Genomic DNA, 26,576 nt, shown 5'->3' with positions numbered 1-26,576 from the left:
ATTTTTAAGTTGAGTTTACTCTAATGATTGAGTAAACCAACACTAAAATATAAGTGAATTTAACTTAATGTACTGTATATGAGTTTACAGTACTCATGCTTATTGGGTTTAAAAACTTAAATGGTTTAAGGCAATCGGCTTCCTCAAATGGTTCGAGTTACCGTAACTTATCAGGTTTTACAGTGTATCAAAGGACCTTAAAAAAAGCAATGACAACAACAACAACAACAACAAAAAACCTAATTCACATTGTCATAACTAAATGAAATGATTCTGTGTTGGCATGCTTCTATGAAATTAATTATGGAATTATGGGAGGCAACTGATATGAGAGAGAGAAACATTCGAGACTATTTGACTGGACAAAAATTTGGATACGCCCCTGAGTGCAGGATGATGTCATCAATATTTTTGGTCCATTTTCCTCAAAGAGAAATTTGATTTTAAAACTGTTTGTCTGATAAAATTAAATGTAGTCATTTTTTAGTTGAGGTATGGACTAAAAGACACAAGTTCAAATCTGATGTCTTAAAATTAAACTTGATTAAATTGCTTTTGATAGTCCAATTCCTGTGGATTGTGGATGTGCTTTTGCTGAATTATTTGACAGAACGCAACACACACTGTTTGTTCTTATTGCATAACACACTGTGGTGGTACTTTAAAGGAACATTTATGCCCCAGTGTAGGCAAATGTAACAGTGTTTGGACCAGCAAACTTAAAAACACATATATCTTTATGAAAGGTTGTAGCTTGCACTTGCAGTTTCACTTCCTCTAAACTATTTTTAGGGTAGAAAGGGAAATCGCTCTTGTAAGATAACCCAGTCCTTTTAAAGAATTCCTTATAAAATAAAGTTAAATATCAAGACTGGTATCTGTACAGTTAGTGTTCAAATCCCAAATGTTGATCCATTAACCATCACTGCCCATTAATAAAACTTTAGGAGGATTGTGCATTTGACAAGTGAAGGGGAGACTGCATGGGGACAAGTAGCCTACATTTAAACATTTTCATTCATAACTACAAGTTGTCCTTCTAGACACATTCTAGAAACAACAGCAGTACCATTAAGATATTAAGATACATTATGAAAGACTAGATCATAGTCTTCAATAAGGGTGTTACAAAATACAAAAAGAGAAATGTTTATTAATTCATATTTAAGATAAACACGTGGTTACAGGGGGGTGGGCGTCTTTGATGGGCGTAGTATAACTCGGCTCATGTACAAATCTTTCTTAGTACAGTGGTGATCATCAGACCCTGCTGAGAGTTTTGCGTGTGCTGCACTCGTAAATATTTTTGAAGAAAACTATCGGAATCCCGTGAAGAAAACCAGCTTACAAAAGTAAGGAGAAATCTTTTTCTTTACTCTTTTTCAATGACATACTGTCAGTCTTGTTGTTTGATATGAGCAGAAGTGCTTGGTCTCACGCGCTGTTCAGAACGCACCGATGAAGATCTAAAAGATCAGATTATGATCCATAATCATATAAACTATAACTGTGGTGATGTTTATAAAGTGGACCGTTGCACTTTCACTGTGTCTTTGCACTTTCGCTTTGGTGATTGATGTGAATTGTCTTTTTTTAGAACGGAGAAACTAAAACCACAGTTACAAGCCACAGTTGTTCTTTATTCATATAACTGTCTAATATGTCTTAAGGATATGTAATACATTGATCATGTATTTGGACTGAAGCCACACTTAAAAAATGCCTGAATGTAATTTTTAAAGCAAAATATCAAGTAATTGAGCAAAAATGATGAAGTGAAGTTCGTTTTAAGTTTATGAAGCATTTAAGAGCAGACAATACTGTACTATAATGCAGTGGCATTCATTCATTTTTAGGAGTGCAAATACTGTACATACATTAGCATATATGTTATTACTTGGCTAGAAACAGTTAAAGCGAGACTTCATGATTTCCAGATGTTTTTGCTTATGGATTCCAGCTGTATCTGATTTGATAGGGTGGGGAACTAAACAAAAAGCTCTTCACATTGTTCAGATACTTAAGTTCATCTGGACCTGAGAACATCTGTATCTCTCCATCACTGGTTTCTGCATAAATGAAAGAGACACATTCTGATGATTTCAAAGCTTTTCCTGTTATATTATGTGTCTGTTTCTTTTACTACTTCCAATTTATTGGGGCTGCTGCTGCTTTCAAGATTTTTTTCTTTTTCCAATTGAGTTAAACAAGGATTTTGTGTATTCCACATTACTGGTCAGTGTGATTATCATGTGCTCGTCTCCTCATGACTCCACCGACGGCTGTAAACATGAACCTTTATGTGTTTAGCATCTGTCGAACAAGGGATAGTTCTCAGTTATGATAAACTATTGAATTAATGAAATCGCAGTTGTCGTTGACTAACATTTCATAAATTAAATGTTAGTCAATGATAGTCAATTTACCTATTTGATTGTATAGGAACTCTCTGGTAAAATCTTCTCCCCTCAAACTAAAGCTTCTGTTGGGTGGATATTCTGAATGTTCTGTATAAAAATTTTGGCTAACGATCATGAGCAAACGTTCTTCTTGTAACGTTAATAGAACGTTTGCTCAAAGTTATCTGCCCTTTAACAATGTTCTCAAAACCTCAGCACAAAAATGTTTATACAATGTTTGTAGTAGGACATTCGTCTGACATTTTTAAAATGTTTGTTTCAGAATGTTCAGACAACATTGAAAAGAAACATTCCCATAATGTTTGCAGAGTGATAAAATGGAACGTTTACTGAACGTTCGCATAACCAAGAAAAAACGATTTAATTAAAAAAAAAAAAAAAGAAAAAAAAAGACATTTTAAATGTTCAGAAAACATTCAGAAATAATGTTTTCATAACTTAATGGGAACGTTTGCAAAACATTCTTAGAGAATATATTTGTTAGCTGTGATGAACTAGAACATTAACTTATCTAAAACATCTATTTGCTGTGATGTAAGAACAGCATGTCGAGTCGTGTTCTTTCTCAATCGCTGATAAACCCAGTCTTTCTGTATTTGTCAAGTTCTGCATCAAAGTTTGAAGATGAACAGAGGTGTGTCACATGATGACTTCATTAGGTGTGAGAACTTATGCATTCAGTTGTTTATTTTCATTTTGTTTATAACGCCGTTGCCAGGTGTAACAGTCTGGGACGTATCCATAGTATCCGAGTTGGGCGTTTGTCACTCCAAATAGTGTGCCTTGTGGTGTGAAATTAAAATAATTTGGTGCCATATAAAACTTGGGTGGTGTAATCCAAGAGATCCCACACGAACACACAATTGTTGTGCACTGCTTTAGTCAAATAATACACTTAGAAATGAAAATTCACCATTATTTACTCACCTTTATGTTGATCCAAATCCATATGATTTGTGGAATACAATAAGAGACGGCTTTTGCACAGAACGACAGACCGAAATTGAAGCTGTATGCTTCTGCATTCCCAAACCAATAGCAATGTATGCATTAGTGAATGAGAATATTTTAAGTGAATAATATTAAAATTTCAGTCAGTTCTTTACACAAAACTAATTTATTTACATTTGTACCTTCTGCTTAGCATCTCCTTTTGTGCTTTACGAACAAAAAAAGTGGTTTGGGGCACATTTGCTTTTTTTTTGGGTGAACTATCCCTTTAAAATCTAAATACAGCTCAGTGGAGTAGATCTGTATCCGCCCCTCTCATGTGCACATATTTGCCAGTTGCTTGCTCTATCTTTGGCTTTAGACCAGCTGCTGGAGTTACATTGGCTCTCATACACATAGTCACAAAAGTGGGAATATACAAAAACTTTAGGGTTGGTAAGATTTTTCAAAGAAGTCTCTTATGCGCTGCATTTGTTTGTTCAAAACTACAGCAAAAACAGTAATATTGTGAAATATTATTACATTTTAAAATTACAGTTTTTAATATACACAGACACATATGAAGATTCACAGTGTAACAATATGCCCTGCAAAAATTAGCGAGCAGGGGTCATGGGTCACAGTGAATCATGATTTGGCGTGAGCAGATGTGTGAGGAAGGCTGCCCTGCATTGGAGAGGTCAGGCTTAAGGTCAGGCTGGAGTTTGGCATTCTAGCATTCTAATCATAGCTGTCTATGTATACATGAAAGATTCATTCTAAACATCCATAAATCCCTGCAGCATCTCATGATACACTACAGCCAGTGGAAAAATGTGTTGCTTAGAGGTTGCTCTTTCATAGCTCGTGGAACCTAATAGTTCTCAATCACCACTGATGCTAAAATGAAACACAAAGATGTTTCTCCTAAAAGTCCTTTAGGGAAATAAAAACAGCCACAACATACAGTAAGAATATAGAGCTATAGATTGAATATTGGTCTTGGAAGAATTTGAATCATTAACCGTATTAAACCTACTGTATCATATGTAATACACAAAAAAGGCCTTTAAATTATTAACATAATGAAAACTTTGCTGAAAATTTTTTTTGTCCACAATCTTCTACATGCTTTCTGTCGCCTGATTGGTAGTTTAGACTTTTTTTTTTTAGCAAGTAAAAGGCCTTTTTTTTTGTATAATTCTAAAAATTGTCTTTTTGCTATAAAATATTGAAATCTTGCAAGTAGTCTGCTATATAGTTATTAAGATCTCATTGATTGTATTTATTACTTTTTTTAGCCATATAAATATGAGCAACTGCATCAAATTGCAGTTTTTGGGCCTCTGAAAAAATTTAGATGTTTTTTCCTCCATATTCTCACTATATCATACTATATGGGCCATAAAAGCTTTATATATCAAATATGATACTCAACATTTCAGTAAATGTTCAATTCCATTAGATTTTTATGAAACTCTTAAGATCTATTCTGAAAGTCTCATTAAACAGATTCTCCTTCCTAGACAGATATAACCCTCTCAGTGCTGTCTCACTTTGTGCCTGCAGGGCCGTAGAGGTTGTGACCTCTTGAGTCTTGTGTTTAGGAAATTGTGCGGCTAATTGGTTGAACACAGAGAATTGCTTGAATAGAGTGTTTGAGAATCTTTAAGCTGGAGGCGACTCATCACGCCTCGTGGAAGTTCTCATGACATCACAGTTCAACCTTGTTTCATCATGAGTGCATATTTCCTAACTGAATAACACAAAGATGTTATTTGAATTCACATTTCTCCTCTAGTCTGTCCTGTCCTGTAACTGTAGTGTCTGCAGGCTTCAGTGACTTACAGTCATCCAGAGCTGCATTGCGCACATACTTGTGCACACATGATCACATATACAGCTGCAAACTTATGAGCAGAACTGTGAGTGTTTGACTGTGTTAAACTGGTAAACCTTTGGACATTTTTAGCTAAATCGTAAACACAGGCAAACATGTTGTCTGATGTGTTTAAAGGCGGTGTAATTCAGTGGCTAAATCTGATGGAAGTCGGCGAAATAGCTGAAATTGCTTACAACACTTTTAAATATCAATAACGTGCAGTACAATTTTATTGTTTTTTCATAGCTAAAGGGACTTAAATGAGCTTTCAGTTATGTTTATTGACAAACCATCTATGTCTGAGATGTTTCAGCTAAAATTCATTTGGAGAAAGAAAAAAGAAACTCAAATGAGTCAATAGTTAGGAGTTTAGAGCTATAAAATGAATGTGGATAGCAGCTCAGATCATTTGTTTGAGTTCATGTTTGAGTTCACTTTGATTTCTTTGACTTTGGATTACAGACGTTAGTATCTCTGCAAATCGTAGCACCGTTTGAGACATTACATTACTTTACAATTATGCATTTAGCTTTTATCCAAAGCGACTTACAAAAGAGGAACTAAAGCAGTTTGTCAGAATCAATAACATAATATACAATGCCAGATTTATTAGACAAGATTAGGAAGCAATTTAGAGAAGAAGAGAAATGCAGAGAAATATAGTTTTTTTTTTTTTTTTGACATTAGCTATGTTTCCATCACATAAAACATTTTGAATAAAGCAGCGTTTCCATCCCATGTGTTCAAGAGAGCAAAATCATCACTTCCTAGGAAATTGGTGCAAAATATCTGTAATAAAAATGGAAGTTGCTGCAATATGGAAAGCCACTGTGGCTCTTTTTATTAAATGACTTGGGTTTTAAAAACGCAATAAACGCTGTTATATTATCTTATGTTCGAATGCTGGTGTTTGGGAACACAATCATGTGAGACGCTTCTGGGCGGGAATTAAACCAAATCATTCTGATGACAGACTTTGGCTCAGGCACTTCTGAATGACCAAACCAACATTTGAGATGCTGTTCAATGAAATTGGTCTGCTGGGTAGTGCATATGTTTTTTATGCACATTTTTAGAATTTATGCGCATCTTGGTGTATCCATCCAGAGTTTTTTTATGCAATATCCTAAAATGCACATAAAAATAGGTGGATGGAAACATAGCGAGACTATTGGGGTTTTAAGAGAAAAATCTGATGAGAACAATCTTACAAAAGTCTCAATTTGCTGTTCATTTAATCTCTTTGCTGTTGAGGAGAAACAGCTGAGATGTTAAAGAGAAAGTCATGCAGAGGCGTGTCTGGTTTATGTGAAATTCAAGGGAATGAGTCTCAGAAATGCAGGCAGCTGGTTGTAGATAGTTTGGAATTTGGTAATTGTGAGAAATGGGAAAGTCTTGGGAAAACAGAAGAAAACATGTTGAGGAGATGGAGGGAGAGCACAAGGCCATTCGGAGGAAAACACATGGTTCTAATTTTCAGTGTTTACTCAGCGTCACTGGGACAGAACAGTGCAACGTCAGCATTTCTATTCCTCGTGAATTAATCATAATAAACCAAAAAACTACTGATCACTGACCATTTGTGAACAATCACTGATGTTTATTTTAATGGCAATCAGACAGATCTGATGGTGGAAACAATGCTGGATAATTCCTATATCTTTAAGCGGCATGTTGAAGTTTACAGACCAAGACCAAACAGGCAATTACTTTAACAACACTGGAGAAACGCAGATGTATGGGGACTTTTTCTTTCCAACTCATGCACTTCTTGATTATGCCAATATATTGGACAATATATCATTTATCAGCTTTCAAATATAAAGAATTATCGGTTATCGGTATCGGCCAAAATTTTCAAATCGGTGCATCCCTAGTTTAATTCCATGAGATACATCCAGCTATCATCATATATTTTGTGTTTTAAACCAGTTTTGTGTACTGATTTTTATTTTGTTCAGATGTTTTACTTCCAGCTTGATCTTTAAACACCATTTAAATGCAGTCTTGTTGAATGAGAAAATACAAAAAGAAACAATTACAATGCATTATTGCATCTTACTTATGATTCATACTGGATGCACATGTATGACTCTGGTTTCATTTTTATTTTGTTTTCTGCAAAGCGTTAAAGTCCTTCCCACATTCACAAAGTGTGAATTAATTACATGAGTATTGCTAGAGAATATAAGCAGGGGAAAGGGCCTTGTGTTAACCTCAATACCAAAAACTTCACACTTTATGTTTTCTCAAGCCAAGCCCATATCTATGTCTAACTTGTTTTTGTTCCATTTCGAAGTTAAGAACTTTTTATATCTTGACAGATGCATTATGCAAATGCTTGGTATCACTTTTGACATAGCAACCATACACTGTAAACCTGAATAAGTTGGCAAAACTCAAAATATTTGAGGCTCAAAATTTTTAAGTTTAGAAATTCAAAGTTTAAGTAAGCAGAACTGGCTGATTTTTATTTTGTACTCCTACAGTTGAATTGTTCTTAACTTGAAATGTTTGAGTACACCCATTTAACTTAAAATTATCATGTAACCCTAATGTAAACATTTTTATTAGCGTAAAATTAGCTAGCTATAACAAGCTAATTCAGAAAATGCTAACTTGCTAATTTGCTAATGTTAACAAAAGCATGGTATAGCACTTGCTGAATGAGTACAGCAATAGTTCAGTTTACATAAAAATATATCAGTTCTGTGAACTTGAAAGAAAAAGAAAGTGCTAAATACTAAATAAAAGTTAATTTGACTAAACTAATTTGTTTAAGTTTGTCCTACTCAAACCAATTAATTTTTTGAGCGTTAGGGTTTACAGTAGGCAGATGCTAGACTTAAGTTAAGTCTTGGTTCTCTGATTTATGAAATCTTGTTTGTATTCTCTTTGAATTTGCTTCATCGATTAATCATTATCAACAAATGCCATTGTTAAACTTTTAATGTCAGCTTATTCCACTTATTTCAAGTCTTTAATTTTCCATGTACAGTAATTATTTTGTATGATGTCTTTCAGGATGCCAGGAGAAAGACTGTCAATCCGAGATAACGCCGCTGTGGGCCGTTTCCACGGTGCCTCTGAAAGCAACGGTCGTGCCGTCCCTGAAAGACACACCGAGGCCAAAGTGAAGAAAGAGGAGAGCGGATGTCGCCGTTGGTTACGGAGGGCTTGTCCATGCTGCGTCCGACAACAGAGCATCTCAGAAGATTTTACCAAAGAAGAGAATGGTGGGGATGGAGAAGAAGAAGGGCCGGTATCTCCAGTGCTTCCCAGCATTGGTACAGAGCTAGACGGTGAGAATATCCATCTCAGACAGTCAGCTTGTTGACAGTCAAATACATAAAAACTTCATCTGAATGTCCTCAAACTCAATCTTTTCTTTCTTCTATTTTTTCCCCATCAGTGTTATCTCTAGCAGTGCGTTCTGTGGATCTGCTCAGCCGGAAATCTGATCGGAACAGGAAGGAGCATCGCACGGATCAATACTACGGTGACCAGCTCATCATCCGCAGAGGACAGACATTCCAAATAGAGCTTGACCTCTCACGACCTTTCAACCCAAACACAGATAAACTTCACCTGGAACTGAAGATAGGTGAGTGTGAAAGGAAGTTGCATAAATATGTGCTTTATCTATTTTGAATGTTGGTTTCAAAGATAAAGTAAAATCTATAGATAGATAGATAGATAGAAAATAAAATAAAAGAAATATAAGAGCATAAAATTAAAACTTCTTGTTATGAATAGAGGTATTATTTGCACCGAAATTTCGGCTACCAAAAATTTTCGGCCAAAATAGCTATTTTTGGTTCATTTTCGGTTTCGGTTTTCAGCCAAATGCGACCTGAATTTTTGGTTTCGGCCCAGAATATTCATTTCAGTGCATCCCTAATTATTTGTCCAAATAAGTGTCAGTAAACAGTAAGTTCTCATTGTGACAACGTGCCCCACAACCAGTCATCCAGAGTTCATTGAAATGTATATTTTTTCCTGGCCAATAACTGTGGAAATATTCAATGGTGTTTTAATAGTCAACACCTCAAGGTATTAAACACTCAGAAATAAGAAATATTCACCAGAGTAAAATAGCCTCAGTCTATTTTACTTTTGCTCATGGAGAAAAATATCAGATGTCGTTATTTCAAGTATAGTCTTTCTATTGTTCCTGTTGACTGCAGATTGAAATTATTATTTTCAGACTGGCAAACGCAGTTTGAGTGCTCATCTCAGCCTGAAACTTGTCTCACTGATAAGGGCGTAAACACATCTGTGGTTTTGAAATTTCTCTCTTAAACCACACCTAATGATACAGCTCACCTCTTTTGTAGAGATAGGAAGTTAGAGAGATAAACAATAAAACCACAATAATAACACACACCCATACACGATAATTCAACTGTTTTCGAACTTACTGATGTGGTCCGATTCGCAATCTATTTAACTTCCAAATTTCAGAGAGAAACAGGATATTTACCCCAAAAAATGTCAGAAAAAAAATCAGCAATTGATTGGATCATGAAAGTAAGTTTTCAACAAAAATAGTAACTTGACTTTTACTTTCTGCTGACATCATGTGTACTATTTTTCTTACACAGCTATTTTCATGTTTCACTTCTAACACATAAACATTTAAATGCATGACTTTTTAGCTATTAAAAAATCAAAGATTTCCTCTACATAAAAAAACAGGAATTGAAAAAGGAAGTACCAGGTTTCATTTGTGCAAGTCTTGTGTGTTTTATCTGGCTTTGTGTGACTGAATCACAGTATTTCAGCTTAGTTGGATTGCTTGGATTTGACTGGAATTCTCCCTCATGTAATAATTTACCAGGAATTTCGAAACTTAGATCCAAATAAATCACATTCTTCTCAAACCATGTGTTTCATGTCCATGTCATCATTCAGGGCCGCTCCCGCTGGTGTCAAAGGGCACGCACATCATCATACCGCTGGTGGACGAACTCCAGGATGAGCGCTGGGAGGCCAAGATCGTGGAGCAGAACATGAACCGAGCCAAGCTGTCCATCAACTCCTCCGTCACTGCCATCATCGGAAAGTACAAGCTGACCGTCGTAACGCAATGTCTGAAGACGGGCGAAACTACCACGCATGACCCTGACAAAGACATTTACATGCTCTTCAACCCCTGGTGTGAAGGTAAGACAAAAAGATGTTCCAACATATGCAATCTTATACATAATACAGCTCAACAATTAGATTGAAAGAGTTCATTCTTATCAATAATGTGGAGAAAAGCTCAGACACTGATGATGTAGATGTGTCACCACTCCAAATTAACGTGACTTTGGTTCAACTTTGCTTTTTAAACCGACGGAATGGTTTTGAAAAACAGAAAATTACCCACTTTTCCCTTGAAGTGCCCCTATTTTGCTATTACCTTTCATTTATTGTGTAATATAGCTGTTTGTGAGTGTAAAAGGTCTGCAAAGTTTCAAAGATCAAAGTACACGACGAATGGAGTTATTGTCTCCTAAAAGAAATAACCGTTTCTGAACTGCTTAAACGAGTCGTCAGTAATTCCAGTCTTACTTCCTGCATGAACCTTTGTAGGTTTGTAACGCATTTGCATAATGCCCACATATAGTCTTCATTGGCTGCCTGTGAACAACATCTACTTTGACCCGCCCTGAAACACTAGTTGTAGCTGAGGCCAGGAAGAGTTTATCTCATGCTGTCAGAGCAGAGTAGACCAATCACAACAGACTGGGCCATCTGACCAGTCAGAGTAAAGTAGACCAATCACAACTGACTGGGCTATCTGACCAATCAGAGTAGAGTAGGCTCTCAGAAAGGAGGGGTTTAGAGAGACCGAAATCGAACCATTTCAGACACTGTGAAAAAGAGGTGAAGCTGCAATGTATATTATATGAAAATTAAAGTGTTTTTTTGACCTTGGATGCATGTAAATCTATTGTAGGACATCTCCGAAACAAAATTAGGAACCTTTGAAATAGCATAATACGGGCACTTTAATAAAAAAAAACAAAAAAAAAACATAAGTGCTATCATCTCAAAAATATTTTAGGGCTTCATGATCCTTTAAGAAGATATTTTATGCTCATGATTAGCCATAATTCCATTTGCATCAGCACAGAGAATGCAATGCATTCATGAATTATGTCATGTCACATGTCGAAATGCAGCGATGATGACTGTACCAGACTCATCCACTGTCGAGAAGCCAACGCACACCTCCACTGAAGCATGTCTGGGAAACGCTGATATATTTAGCCTTAAATATTGCACAGGCAACTGTTAACGCAATATAACACGAAGGTGCAAGTTTCCTCTTGTGGCCCAGTGACTTACGTCAGTCTACAGGAGGAATGAGCGTGTTCTTGAAATCCATTTATGTTGCATAAGTTTGGATTAACAACTGCTTTGGCTTCACTGCAACCACTGGCTATAACTCATAACTAATTTTGCCATTATAAGAGAGGTTGGCCAGTTTTACATCATCTCTGTCACGCATCAATCAGTTTAAATAATGCTTGCGGGAGATGAGGTGCTTTCCTTATGAAGGTCTTTGAAATATAATGTATTAGATTGTTATGTTCCACTTTACTTGTTCCATTCTTGCAAAAAGTGTATTTACACAAACTTTTTAATGACTTTTCATGGATTTACAGGTAGGGTTGTCAAAAGTACCAACTTCGGTACCAGGTCGGTACTGAAATTTGAAAAATGTGATGATACCAACATTTCCCTCTAGCATTTCGAGCGCTGTTGATTGGCCATTGAGTTCACGTGCTCAACAGATATGTCTGTGATTGGCTACAATGATCAACGCTTCAAAAACATGTTGTAAATAGACATCTTTGACGCTCTTCACCGAGCGCTTACACAGATACACACGGGAGCATTTGAAAGCAGGCGTCTATCAGTGGATCCGCCTATCAGCGGATATATTAGGGATCTGCTGATAAACGCCTGCTCACAAAGCACAAAGTCACTCCAAAGGGAGTTATTCTCAGTGGGCACTGTTTCTGAACTCCCTGAAACGCCTCCATTGTAGTCTTGAGTTTTCTTCCAGGAACAAACACGTCCAAATTTTCCTCATTTTAAATAATTACCACCCAAGACATATGCAAAATAAAGGGGCGGGGCCTGGTTGAGTTAGTTAGTAGTGTGTTGAAACTCGCGATTATTGTAAGGGGTGGGACATTTCTGAAACATGCTCGAAGTGTTTGACAAATCACTGGTCCAGCCAGGAACTACTGGGAAGAGAGGAGCTGCAATAATGTCAAATATGTGAAAATTATGTTCTTTTTGAATGTTCAAACATGAAAACTTACTCTAGTAGAGCCCAAAAACAAAATCAAGACTTCAAAATCAAAACAAGCTAGTTTTGTTGGGTGGTTCGGACTGTGCACTCCTTCCTGCGCTGAATGCCAGAGATGATTGTTAAAGAAAGAGAGAGGTCTGCCAAATCACCTTTCACTCCAAACACTGTAATCCTTTTTCTCTCCTTCTATTTTTTTTCTCTCTCTGCATTTTTTTCTGACATTTCTTCCACTGCCCCACCTCATCTGGCGATTCACATGTCAAATATATCTTTCCCTCTCCTGCTCTCTTTCTCTCCCTCCTTGGCTGCTCGTTCACTCCAGGCCCCTTCCTGTCATTCTTTACTGGGTTCTTTCAGCATGGTTTGTTTTATAACACTACATTTTTATGCTCTGTGCTTTGCTGAAAGCTGAAAGCTGCTGGCTCATTCCTGTTCTTCAGAACTAGCTGAACTCTGCAACTCTACATGTAATGTTGTAATTTGGGGAAGTATTTCAATAACAGGGTGTAGCTGAGTTACAGATAAATGTTTTATCAAGCTCAGGCTTTTTAACTTTATTCATTATAACTGATTAATTACTCAAGGGAAATAAAAGTATGAGGATTCGATGTTACAATTTAGGAAGTATTCTTTAAGCATTCTAAGTGAATAAGTGGGGCCTTGCGCCTGTAATCTCTAATAGTAAAGTGCCCTTTCAGTCATATCGCAGTTCCCCTCCGGAACGTGATTTCAACCGGAATGTGATTTCAACCGAGGGGGTTTTCCACAACTTGGCACTGCAACACATATTGTAATCATCAAAGGCATCTCTGTCGTTTTGTTGCTGAAGTAATCCTGTGTTTGCGTCTATTTCATATTTACTACTACATGACATGTGCCAATTGGTGGGCGGGGCTAAAGAGGCAATGATGTACAAGTAGGCATTGATCTTCTTCTGCAGAGGCGGTGTTTCATCGCACTGATGTAATAATGTGACAATAGCTGTTTTTGGATTAAAGAAGAAGTTTTGAAACAGGATAATTTTATAGTGCAATGACCTATATGTCAAAAGATCAAGGAAAATTTGATTTATCAATTCATGACCCCTTTAAAACAATATTTCCAAAAAAAGAGAAATGTTTTTTTTTTATAATCATTTTGATTAGAGAAAGGGAAAAAATGAAGATACAAAGACACAAATAATGAAGACACAAATATTTCTTAATTAATGGAATGTCTTTCATTTTAGAACAGTGTTATAATAGTATTTCATTTACTATTATAGTATTTATTAATATTTTTAATTAGCTTTTATTTACTATTTGTGACCCTGGACCACAAAAGGGTCAATTTTTTGAAATTGAGATTTATACATCATCTGAAAGCTGAATAAATAAGCTTTCCATTGATGTATGGTTTGTTAGGATAGGACGATATCCTAAAAATCAAAATATTGAGAAAATCACCTTTAGAGTTGTCCAAATGAAGTCCTTAGCAATGCATATCCACTCACAAAAATAAATTTTTGATATATTTGCGGTAGGAAATTTACAAAATATCTTCATGGAACATGATCTTTACTTAATATCCTAATGATTTTTGGCATAAAAAGAAAAATCGATCATTTTGACCCATACAATGTGTTGTTGGCTATTGCTAGAAATATACCCATGCGACTTATGACTGCTTTTGTGGTCCAGGTTCACGTTTAATTAATGCCATGTCCTTCATTTTAGAACAGGGTTATCATAGTATTTTTATATATTTTTATTTTAAATTTTAATTTAATTAATTAATTTATTTATTTCAGTTTCATTTAGTGGTCAAGGCTGTCAAGTTTAGGGTTTTCGTCTAATCTTTATATTTTATTTTATTTCAGCTTTATTTAAATAATTTTTTAATAGTTTTAGTTTTAGATAACAATAACAACACTGTTTCAGAAGTTTGTTTTTCTGTCCTTCTGATCTTCTTCTGTCTCACTGCTTCACTCTTCCAAGCCTCTTTCCGTTACACTGGTCTTTTTCTCCAGTGTGTCTGAGTGATTTTTTCCATTCGTTTTGTAATCTTTTCAGTCCGCTAGTATCATTTCCGTTACTTTATAGTGCCTCCATTCACTCCCTTTCCCCATTTGAGTGCACCTCCCTTGTGTTCACGCCCTGGTGCAGGAACAGAGAACATTCCATTGGGACAGAACAGATTCCAGAAGTTGATGATGTCGTTCTATAAGACTGCTTTCCTTTCAAATGAACCAAACCACCGTATCAAATCCTGGAACTGTGTGTTCATCCTCCCTTATGACTCTCTTTCTCTCTCTCTCTTTCTTCTCAGAGGACACGGTGTACATGGAGGGTGAGAAAGAGCTGAAGGAGTACGTCTTAAATGATACTGGAAGAATCTACTACGGCACTGAGAAGCAGATTGGAGCTCGGACGTGGAACTTCGGCCAGGTGTGGAGATCAGAATAGAGCACAAAAAAAAAAGAAGCACAATGCAAATCATAAATGACACATATTTAATTACCACAAATACCAATGCCAGGTGAACTTAGAATTTACTCCCCATAAAAAATGACCTGCCGTGAAACTGTGTTTTGCATTATTTTCATAAAATATATATATTTTTGTCAGGCTGAAAATTTTATGTTTTAGTAATTTTTCCTTTCCACAGCTTTCTATAATAATCAGTGTTATTTTATAGTATTTATATACTATTATAGTATTTATTAAGATTTTGCTTGAATTAGCTGTTTTTTTTAATCTCTTTAGTTTTCATTTTAATTTTAGTTTTAATAATTTAAGTTTTAGTAATTTTGTTATGTGCTTTTGTCAGTTTTATTAGTTATTTCTATTTATCTTTAATTTATTTTTTATTTCAGTTTTAGTTCAACTTCAACAAATGGATTGACTTCAACTTTAAGGCGATTTTTAACCCCTAAATTTCTACGTTTTTTTTTTAAGTTTAAGTTTTCAAATTATCAAAAATTATTTTTAATAGTTTTAGTTAACAATAACAACACTGATCCTAGTTAGTTTATTTGTTGTTGTTGTTTTATCACCAAAAAAAAAGTTTAACTTATTCTTGCAAAGATCCGCCCACTTACAGGAAAAGACCATCTGAACAACACATAAAGCACCAAACCAGTCTGAGACATTGAGACACCAAATCTGACATTAATTATACCACAATTATAGACTGCATTGAAAAAAACCCAAAAAACAGAGAAGAATTTACTGTGAAATTAGCAGAAAATGTGTGTGAACTAAGCAACTGGAATTTGTTTACACAACAAAGCTTTGGGGAGTGTTATTTTTGGACCAAGATTTGACTGTTTAGCACCATTGCACCAAATGAAATTGTCTCTCTCTCACAGTTTGATGAAGGAATTCTGGAGGCCTGTCTGTTTGTGCTGGATAATAGTGAGGTTCCTCCCTCAGGTAGAGGAAATCCTGTCAGTGTGGTCCGAGTCATTTCTGCCATGGTGAGTACCACCCCGACCGTCAATATTAATGGAACGGGTCAAGTAAAGAGTGCCATATTATTCTGATACTCTTTACAAAGACTCTTTACCCACTTGACCTCAGAAAGCCTTGACTTTATCTGATTCCCTGTTCTAGATCAATGCTCCAGATGACCTTGGTGTTCTGGAGGGAAACTGGTCTGGGAATTACGCGGGTGGAACGTCTCCCACGGCCTGGAGTGGCAGTGTGGAAATCCTCAGGCAATACCACAAAGAAGGAGGAAAACCCGTCAAATACGGGCAGTGCTGGGTGTTTTCTGGGATCACGACCACAGGTGTGTGTGTACAGATAACAACCACAAGCTTGTGGTTAGTGATTCAGGCTCCAGCTGTGGGGATCTAACATAAAATCTTGTGAAAAATCACATAAAAGTGCTGTAAGCGTATGTATATAACACTCTCGCCAAAACCCCTCCTTCCAAAGACACATCAGCCAATCCGAAGTCAGTGTTTGTGATTACCTTTGTAAGGGAACGTGGCTTTCCATTGCACTGCACTACTTTGTCGTGGTTTTTCTATGTAAACAACATGATCTAGATGGACATGTTTGACCGTTCGCGACTTGTGTCTTTTGCAGCATCTTGAGCATGATGTTGCATTCTAAAAATATGCCGCTCAAGTTTAAAGATGTTCAACTTTTAAAAAATGTGTCTTTTTTTTCCCAGTTCACTGCCCTGCGTCTCACATTTTTAACTGCAAAAATGTTCTGTGTGAATGGCCCCTAAAAAGTCATTTCAATCATGCATTTTTTATTTTTTTTTTGCAATTCCTAAAAAAAAGTCACCAGCCAACTAGTAACTTCACAATGAAAGACAAAATTTCCCAGATCAGTCTTGTTGCATCTTGTTGCAGTCAGGTTGCATTCTGCTCCCTGCAATTATCTTTTGATGTTTCACACATCAAAATCACATGGTCAAATTGTAATATCAGTGGATTTTGGGAGGGAATATGATGTCATAGGAATAACAAAATATACAATAAACCGCAAGCTATCTTTACTGCAGTCAGAGCGCTGTGACATTCATAGCTGACCCCGGTTAACAGTAGTAACACCCCTGTAGTGAACTTCAGTTTAAAATACTCTTATCTGCATACTGTTCATTCCACACACAGACATTAATAGTATTTTACTCTGTGTGAGACTCTTGCAATCGTTACTTCTCATCACAGTAATTCAGTTATTTTGCCTCACCTATCTCATTCTGTCCTCTTCCTAGTTTGATATGATTTAAACTACCATTCAAAATTTGGTGCAATTTTTTAAAATGTTTTTTTAAAGAAGTCTCTAATGCTCACCAAGGCTGCATTTATTTGGTCAAAAATACAGTAAAAACTGTAAAATTGTGAAACATTATTACCATTTAAAATAACTGTTTTTTATTTGAATATATGTTAAAATATAATTTATTTCTGTGATGCAAAGCTGAATTTTCAGCATCATTGCTTCAGTCAATGTCACATGATCCTTCAGAAATCATTCTAATATGCTGATTTGCTGCTCAAGAAACATTTCTGATTAATATCAATGTTGAAAACAGTTGTGCTGCTCATATTTTTGTGGAAACCGTGATATTTTTTTTTTTTAGGATTCCGTAATGAATCAAAAGAACAGCATAGATTTGAAAAAGAAATCCTTTGTAACAATATAAATGTCTTTACTGTCACTTTTGATCAATTTAATGCATCCTTCCTGAGTAAAAGTAATTTCTTTAAAAAAAAATCGTACTGACCCCAAACATTTGAACTGCAATTCATGTCATTATATTGAATATTTACAAACAGATGAATAACTCTGTTTCTATTTCTGTCCCAGTACTGAGATGTCTAGGTATTCCTGCCCGTTCCGTAACTAATTTCCAGTCTGCCCATGATACGGATGTCTCCTTGACAACAGATGTGTATTTCGATGAGAACATGGAACCGATCCATGACCTTAACTCTGACTCTGTATGGTGAGCATTTGTGTTTTTTCATGGAAGTCAGTATAAAATGCTAAAAATCCAATACTTCTGTTGTATCGGTTGGTCTGTGTTTCTCTGACCGATGATACAACAGTAATATTGGATTTTATCATTTTATACTGACCTATATACAAGGCCTAATTAATAGTGGGGACATGTACCCCTTAATGTCTATGGTGGTTATGGCCCTGCCTATATATGTTTCTCTTTCTGTATCCCTAATTTCCTCTTTTCTTCTGTCCCTACAGGAACTTCCATGTTTGGAATGATTGCTGGATGGCCCGTCCAGATTTGCCACCTGGTATGGGTGGCTGGCAGGCCGTGGATTCCACGCCCCAGGAAACCAGTCATGGGACGTTCCGCTGCGGCCCGGCATCACTGGCCGCTATACGCTCTGGACAGGTCTATTTGAAATACGACGCACCTTTTGTCTTCGCTGAGGTGAGTCCAGACCTGTCAATGTTGAAATGATCATTATATCCATAGAACAACCATCCACGTCCTTTCTGTCTACAAAAGTGCACATTAGTTTAGTCAAATTGACTGCAAACAAATAAAGGCTTTTCATCTAATATTTGTATTTTAGTTTTATTTATTGTATTTTAATTACTCAGAAATTATTTTTAATAGTTTTAGTTACAACTAAACGATAACGTTTTCAATTCCTAATTGATAGAAATAGAATCAAGTTCTGCTCTGATTTCACTCCTGTCCTAGAGGACGGGCTGGCCCCGACATGTTGGCATCCGTGTTAAATATTTCTTCATACCCTCTATAAAATCCTGCATTTATCTTGACAGTCATGTCTCTTTGAAGGATTCTCAGCTCTAAACCTCTGCTGTTTTTTTTGGTTGTAGGTGAACAGTGATAAGATTTACTGGCAGAGGAACCTCGATGGCACCTTCAGTCAAATCCACAGTGAGAAGAAAGCCGTCGGCCACTGCATCAGCACTAAAGCTGTTGGCTCTGATGAGCGTGTGGACATCACAAACGTTTACAAATATCCTGAAGGTGAGAAACTCACACACATTTACTTTCAGACATTTCAAACATCAGTCTCAATGTCTCGTCCTGCATGTACCCACATGAAAAGACAAAAGCATCTATCTACATGATGATGAAATAATGTGGTATTAAAATTAGGAGAACACTTAAGAACATTTGTATTGGAACAGTTTCCCAGAGAAAATTGTATTAGATCCAAATGCCAATCAAAAAAGAAATCATATTATGTAATATTAGATTTTAAAATCAAAAGAAAAGTAAGAAGAAAATTTATACAATTTTGCATAAAGAATTGAAGGCTATTTTAGTACCATTTAAGTTTTTTTTACATTATGACATAATTTTAATGAAAATAAAGCACCGAAATGTGTATTACTACAGTAAATACATTTATTCATACACATTTGAATTATATCTGCAGAAGGACAATAGTTACAGTGTTTGTTTTACGGCACAAACCGAGCACAAATGAATGGCACTGGTTTGGGACGATTTGAACAACATGGGTTGGAGAGTGACGTCACCCAACCAAAAAAAAAAAAAAAGTTGAATATCTCAAAAAACAAACCAATCAGTCAATCAATCAATCAATCATATTTATTTATGTAGCACATTTAAAAACAACACACATTGACCAAAGTACTTTACATACCTCACATAAAATCTAAAATTTTAAAACAAAGTATAATACAATTACAAAAATTGCATAAAATGAATTACGATCAAATGCAAGAGAGAAGAGATGAGTCTAAATTGATGCATAATTCATTTTATGCATCAAGGGTGAGACAAGATCTAACATGGAGGGGTAAACTGTTCCATTAACAAGGAGCTACAACAGAAAAAGCCTTGTCTCCTTTTGATTTTAGTTGAGACTTGCGAATGATTAACTGAAACCTTTGTACAGATCTTAAAGGCCTAGAGGATGAATGTTGCTGAAGAAGTTTGCTGATGTAACTTGGTGCCAGCCCATTTAAGCCCTTAAAAACAAATATTAACATCTTATACTCTACTTAATCCTAAATTTGACCCGGTTAGTCCCTAGCAGAAGCATTTTAAACCAAAATTTTGAACTGCAGATATGAAAGCGATGCATGAGAAACACCATAATACAATGACTTACAATAGTCCAGTATGGACGTAATAAAAGCATGCATAACTCCCAAATCATTTAAAGACAAAAAAGGTTTCGATTTCGCTATATTCCTTAATTGGAGAAAACGACCTCTAACCACAGAATTGATATGCTTATCAAATTTTACCTCAGCATCAAAAAAGACTCCAAGACTCCTTGCTTGATTATGTACCTTGGATTTAAATAGGCCTAATTGATTAATTATATGTTTGGAAGAATTATCCCCCATTTCTATAGGGATGATAATATACATGCCAATAGAAGCATGTAAATAGAAAATAGGACTGGACCCAATATCGATCCTTGCAGAACCCCACACTTAATTAGAGAAGAAGAGAATGAAAAATGTCCTAATTCCACAGAAAATGTTCTCACAGAAAGATATGAATTAAGTCAATTAAGAGCATTTTCTTGAATCCCTGCCCACAGTCTTAAACGCTTCAAAAGTATATCATGCACAATAATGTCAAATGCAGCAGTTAAATCAATTAAAACTAAAAGGGCACACTTTCCTGAATCGACAGCCAAAAACAAATCATTAGACACTTTGAGAAGGGCTGACTCTGTACTGTGTTGAGCCCTAAATCCTGATTGGAGCTTATCAAAAAATACCATTTCCATTTAAATAAGTAGAAAGCTGTTGAAAGACAGTCTTCTCTAGAATTGTTGACAGGAACGACAATTTTTTTTAAAATTGGCCGATAGTTCCAATAGATAGAAACCAGCACAAACGTTCACTTTTGCAGCACAAATTGGCACAATCAAATGGCATCGTTTCGGGGATTATTTCATTTTATGAGGTGCCAACTTCACTGAGGTGAGATTTATTTCATTTGGGAGGTAAATTCATGTTCTTAGTCAATGCTGTCTTACCAGAGCAACCTACAATACAGAGCTTGAATTACTGGCAAATGCCAGGACAGAGGCAGCCAAGAACACACAATGCCCGGTTTAACTGGCGTTTATGGCTTAACATTCCACTGCCTTCTCACCAAAATACCTGTCATTATCTCCAAATGGGTAGTTTTAACTTAACTGAGTTCCACCCACAGGAAACAATGGCATCATTGTCTCAGTTACACAAAATATAAACAAATGAGATAACTGACTTAATGTAAGAGTATAGAGCAGTGAAATGGATATATATATAGCAGCTTATGTCATTTAGTATGGGAAGTGTTGTGATCTCTGCTGAAAGTCTGAGAACATAAGTAAAAATTATCATTTGCTCATCATGTAATTTCATTGATGACTAGGAGAAACAATTGGGATATGATCTCATTTGTAATTTTTCTTTTCCTTATCAGACTCTGAGGAGGAGCGTATCGCAGTAGAGACGGCCTGTCGCTATGGCAGTAAACCCGACATCTACTCCAGTCCCATTGCTGAGGACGTGCAGGTGGAGGTGAGGATGGAGGGAGAAGGTCCACGCATGGGAGGAGACGCTCAGCTGAAGATCGTGGTAAAGAACACGAGCTCTCAGCCCCGCAGAACCACCCTTCACAGCCAGGTGGCAGTCATGTACTACACCGGCGTGCTGAAGGGCACAGTGAAGAAGGACACGGTTAATGTGGAGCTGATGCCACAGGAAGGTGAGTTTGATGCTGTGTCTGAAACCACATACTGTATAGTAGGTACTGCATTTGGCTTGAAACTTACTTTAGGACCATTAGAAAAGTATGTTTTCATTATCATGTGACCTATCAACATCAGTTGCATCACTTCACTGCCATTCATAAATCCTTTCCCGTGGCATATTAGCTGCACATACTATTATAACAGTATGCACAATATACATTTTTTGTACGTATGAAATACTTGCATTCGGCAATGCATTCTGCTTCCATTTCCAGCCACATTTAACATAAAACCACATTTAACATGTTATTTATTCATTATATCGTAAAAAGAACACTAATAGCATTCATTTATTCATTTTTATTTCAGTTTTAGCAATTTTTGTACTTCCAACTTAACGCATTAATTTCTGAAATAACTTGATGCAGCTTGCTTAATTAAGCATGTCATGTGACTGTATCATTGCATACTGTATTTTACATTGACATTATTTTAATGAAAACAATGCACTTCTGTAAATAAATGTATACATATATACTACTGTAAATTTACTATAAATTGTTTCTTACAACTATTTTAAATTTAGTGGATAAAATAATTAATTAAATATTAATTAAAATGTATATAATATTATAACATTTTATTATTTATTTTTTTTACATATTATTTATATAAAATAATAATAATTGTTTTATTTCTTAATATTTTAATAATTACTTTATTTATTTAATTGATTCACATACTGTTTAAAAAATATGTATGCAGTAGTATATTAAGTGTAAAACTCATAACCATTGCTGAAATTCATGTCTATTTTACATCCTTTAGAAAAGCACTTAAATTTGTTTAGCTACTGTATGAACAAAGATATTTTAAAAATATTTCATTCATTAACATTTTAGCAATTATTTTTATTCATCCAGAAGAGAGTGTTTAAACATTATGCGGAATACAGTATATACTGAGGAATCTCATGTGTAAAGCTCATGATCATTGCTGATTCCTTTTATTTCTGTTTTTTAGAAAAGGTCATTGACTGGATCCTGCCTTACATGCAGTATCAGAATCAGCTGGTGGACCAGGCCGCGCTCATGATGACCCTGTCTGGACGGGTCAGTGAGACCCAGCAGGTTTTGGCCAATCAGACCAGCTTTAGGCTGCGAACACCTGATCTCCTCATTGAGGTGAGACATCCAGAACCTTCAGCTGCTTTTTCACAGTTGTGTTTACTCTCAAATTTGCCCACAATAATATATTTGCAGAATATGTTATTGTATATTAAAATTGGTCCCATATTAAAACAAATGAGTGGGTTTGTAAATATGCTTTGCTTCTCATTATAGCCTATAGGAGAGGCGTATGTGGGTAAGGAGACGTCCGCGAAGATCACGTTCACAAATCCTCTGCCCTGTACTCTGCGCAATGTGGTGATCCGAGTGGAAGGACTGGGGCTGAGAGACCTCCATCCCATCATAGTGGGGTAAGAGCCACAAAATTATTCAAGATTACTCATCCTGACTAGTTAGAATGGAACATGAGCAGGATTCCATCGGAATCTTACCGTTTGAAAACAATCCTGAAAGACTGTCCCAACAAAACACAACACAAAAGCTAGATCTCATAGAGCACATAGTTCCCAATAGTACTATTCTGATTATTGATGGAATAAAATGCCCTGATAGGATATTTAAAGAAAATTGTTAATTGAAATTGTTGTTGAAAATACAAGTAGAGTTTTGTTAAATGTCACACAAGATTTAGTAAGACCTGTAAATATAATAAAATCCTGCAGGAATTTCCATTAGAATATTTTTTGATTCCCACTAAATTCATGTTAGAAATGGTTCTAAATTTTTGTTAATTAAAAAATAAAGCAAATAAAATATAAATATTAGATGATAAACTTAAATGAGAAATGTTGCCTGGGCAAATAACTGAAATAAAATAATAAAAAGTTGAAGTTTAAGTACTAAAATTACTAAAACTAAAACTGAAATAAATATACATTAAAGCTAAATAGAAATATAAAAAAATGATGAAAAGCACATAAAATCATTTTCATTAATTGACATAAAGCTGAAGTAAAATTAAATATAAATATTAGATAAAAAGACAACTAACCGAAATAAAATTATTTAAAAAAGTACTTAAATTACTAAAACTAAAACTGAAATAAATATAAATTAAAGCAAAATAGAAATATTTTTATTTTAAAATGACAAAAAGCACATAACAATAACAAAATTATCTAAAATTAAAATGAAAACTGAAAATACGTTCACAAACCACAAAAATTTGAGCACAGAAGCAAGCTTACTGTATGCCTGATTTGGCTTAGCAAACCATTGCCTTACCTAATGCAGCAAAACAAAAGTTGTATTCAAATTCTTAATGGATATATATCACCTAGAAATTGCGCAAAGAGCGCTTCCTTTATAATCACTAAAAAGCTGTCATCTCAATTCATCGCGATCTCACAAAGTTCTTCTATAATAAATGAAGCGGGCTGCACAATAAATCTCTTATTTAGCCTACATAATGTCTACACGTTGTTTGTTATGTTAACTTATAATGAGAGGATTTGTGCAGAACTCAAACACATTAAACACATCTGATTGGCCACTGCGTTCAAGAAATCAACAGATATGTTTGTGATTGGCTACATTGCCCAACACTGCAAAAACACATTGTAAACAGAAACCTTTGACGCTCTCACGAGTACAAACACCAAATCTCTTTCCCCAGTATGCTATATTATGGAGAAAACTGATCCTAGATCAGCAATTATGGGCAGCTTTTCCCACTAAAAACAACCAGAAGCAGCAGCAGTCAATGGATTGTGTGAGAAAATTCCACGATAGTCTTAAATCCATGGCCAGGGGAAGGCTAAACCAACTCTTTAAGATGTCATTTATTTTATCAATTCCAGGCGAATTGAGCAGCAAATCTCCAAACAGGCTTTTGGGAGAGTTAAAAGAAATAAGTCTTGAGAACAAAGACCATAAAACCCTGCATCTTTTTGATTGATTTAGTTCACTGCTCTTGTGTCTTGGCCGCTCATCATGAGTGTTTGAATTGCTGAATATTTACACATAAAGAAGTCCTCACTTTTCTCCCACTAATGTGTCGTCTCTCTCTTCAATGTTTTCTCAGTGATGTAGGCAAGCATGCCAATGTAACAGTGACGGAGCACTTTATCCCGACGATAGCCGGCCAGAGGAAGCTTGTGGCGTCTCTGGACTGCAAACAGCTCACGCAGGTGCATGGCGTGGCCGACATCAATGTTCAAGAAAGCCAGTGAATTCAGTCTGCTGTTATGAACTGTATCCCTTCACAGTGTGATTTCAGTATCATCAGATCCCATATTCATAACTACCTGTTAAAGGGATAGTTCACCCAAAAATGAAATTTTTGTCATCATTTACTCGCCCTCAAGTTGTTCCAAACTTGTATGAGTTTCTTTCATCTGTTGAACACAAAAGAAGATATTTTAAAGAATGTAGGTAATCAAAGAGTTGACAGTAGCCATTGATCTCCATAGTAGGGGCTCGTCAACTGTCTGATCACCAACATTCTTCAAAATATCTTCTTTTGTGTTCAGCAGAAGAAAGAAATTCATACAGGTTTGGAACAACTTGAGGGTGAGTAAATGATGACAGAACTTTCATTTTTGGGTAAACTATCCCTTTAAATGGGTTACACTGAGCCATGTGGTTATTTCTTTAAAGTTCTTCAAAAACATCTTAAAGAAATAATCTTTTTCACACGCTATTTTATGAAATACCTACTGTATGTGCCTAATTCTATTTCATTTATTTCATTTTACACATTATTTATTTTAAAAATGGTTTATTGGTTAACAGTCCTAAAAATGGTTTATTGTTTGTTGGTTCAGTTTAGCTGATCAAATGTTTGTAGTAAGGCCTGGGATATTATATGAGTACCATACCATATATGAGTATTATTTTTTTTAATGAATGTTAATCTATATATATATATAGTAGCCAAACACATGTAGTTTCATTTCCCTCTTCTCTGCTGCCTTATATTGAATATTGTTCACTATAATGACTGTTATGATTTCATTTAATGTGCCTTCAAGGAACTGAGTTAATATTGAATTGCATTGGTCTGATGCAAAATGCTGTTGTATCTTCACTTAATTTGCTACTGCAAAGACTGTAAACTAACACTATTCCTGAACACTTAAACTATGAATACATAATGAAGTCACTTATACTTCATGACATATTAGATTTTTATGAAGGATATAAAAGTTTTATGTATGTTTGTATTATTTATCTATGTAATGTAATTCTCTTTTACTATTTTATTAACAGCATATTTTGTTCTCTGTAGTTGTTTTTGAACATGTTTTGCCTGCCTTAACAAGAAAAGATATGTTTGATTTGGAAAGATGAAGTAAAACAGGGAGTGTTTGCATTTGAACATGTCATCTGTCTTCTTGTCTTCTTAACCTGTTGAAAAGGTTTATTAAACGATCCAATCACACCAAACACCTGTGCATTCCTTGCTAATTAAGAGTGTTGCATTACAAATTGCATTGTTTATTACCCATGTTGGGGAAAGTTACTTTTAAGACTAATGAATTACAATATTTCATTACTCCCTAAAAAAATAACTAATTGTGTTAGTTACTTTTTATGAAAAGTAATGCGTTACATTACTTTTGCGTTACTTTTTCTCACCTGGGCTGGGCTTGCTTGTTTGTTTTTTAATAAGAACAAAAAAGTTCTATTTTTGGCAAATGTTAATGCCCTTTCACACCAAAAGTGAAATGAATAAGCCTCAGGCTGAAGGAAATGCATATTTACGCCTGTACAGTAGAGGGCG

The 26,576-nt window shown here is 35.5% G+C and overlaps 1 protein-coding gene across 1 annotated transcript; it reads left to right on the top strand.

Moving 5' to 3' along the window:
- The first annotated feature begins 1,176 nt into the window (after window positions 1-1,176).
- On the top strand, window positions 1,177-26,239 carry tgm1l1 (transglutaminase 1 like 1). Its single transcript, XM_051860608.1, has 14 exons — window positions 1,177-1,352; window positions 8,257-8,534; window positions 8,645-8,836; window positions 10,147-10,398; window positions 14,855-14,973; window positions 15,897-16,004; window positions 16,141-16,318; window positions 17,857-17,995; window positions 18,253-18,445; window positions 18,862-19,015; window positions 21,452-21,736; window positions 22,746-22,906; window positions 23,066-23,202; window positions 24,876-26,239. The coding sequence occupies exons 2-14, from the start codon at window positions 8,258-8,260 to the stop codon at window positions 25,021-25,023; spliced, it is 2,343 nt and encodes a 780-aa protein (XP_051716568.1). The 5' UTR covers window positions 1,177-1,352; window position 8,257; the 3' UTR covers window positions 25,024-26,239.
- The last annotated feature ends 337 nt before the right edge of the window (window positions 26,240-26,576 follow it).

This window comes from Ctenopharyngodon idella, chromosome 2, assembly GCF_019924925.1.
Source record: "Ctenopharyngodon idella isolate HZGC_01 chromosome 2, HZGC01, whole genome shotgun sequence".
Taxonomy (NCBI): domain Eukaryota; kingdom Metazoa; phylum Chordata; class Actinopteri; order Cypriniformes; family Xenocyprididae; genus Ctenopharyngodon; species Ctenopharyngodon idella.
Note: the sequence above shows the minus strand (reverse complement) of the source record. Positions and strands in the feature narration are given on the sequence as shown.

Coding starts and splice junctions, on each gene's coding strand:
- tgm1l1 (XM_051860608.1), top strand. CDS start 8,258: ATGCCAGGAGAAAGACTGTCAATCCGAGATAACGCCGCTGTGGGCCGT. Junction 16,319..17,856: donor TTCTGGGATCACGACCACAG/GTGTGTGTGTAC, acceptor TTTCTGTCCCAG/TACTGAGATGTCTAGGTATT. Junction 19,016..21,451: donor CGTTTACAAATATCCTGAAG/GTGAGAAACTCA, acceptor TTTCCTTATCAG/ACTCTGAGGAGGAGCGTATC.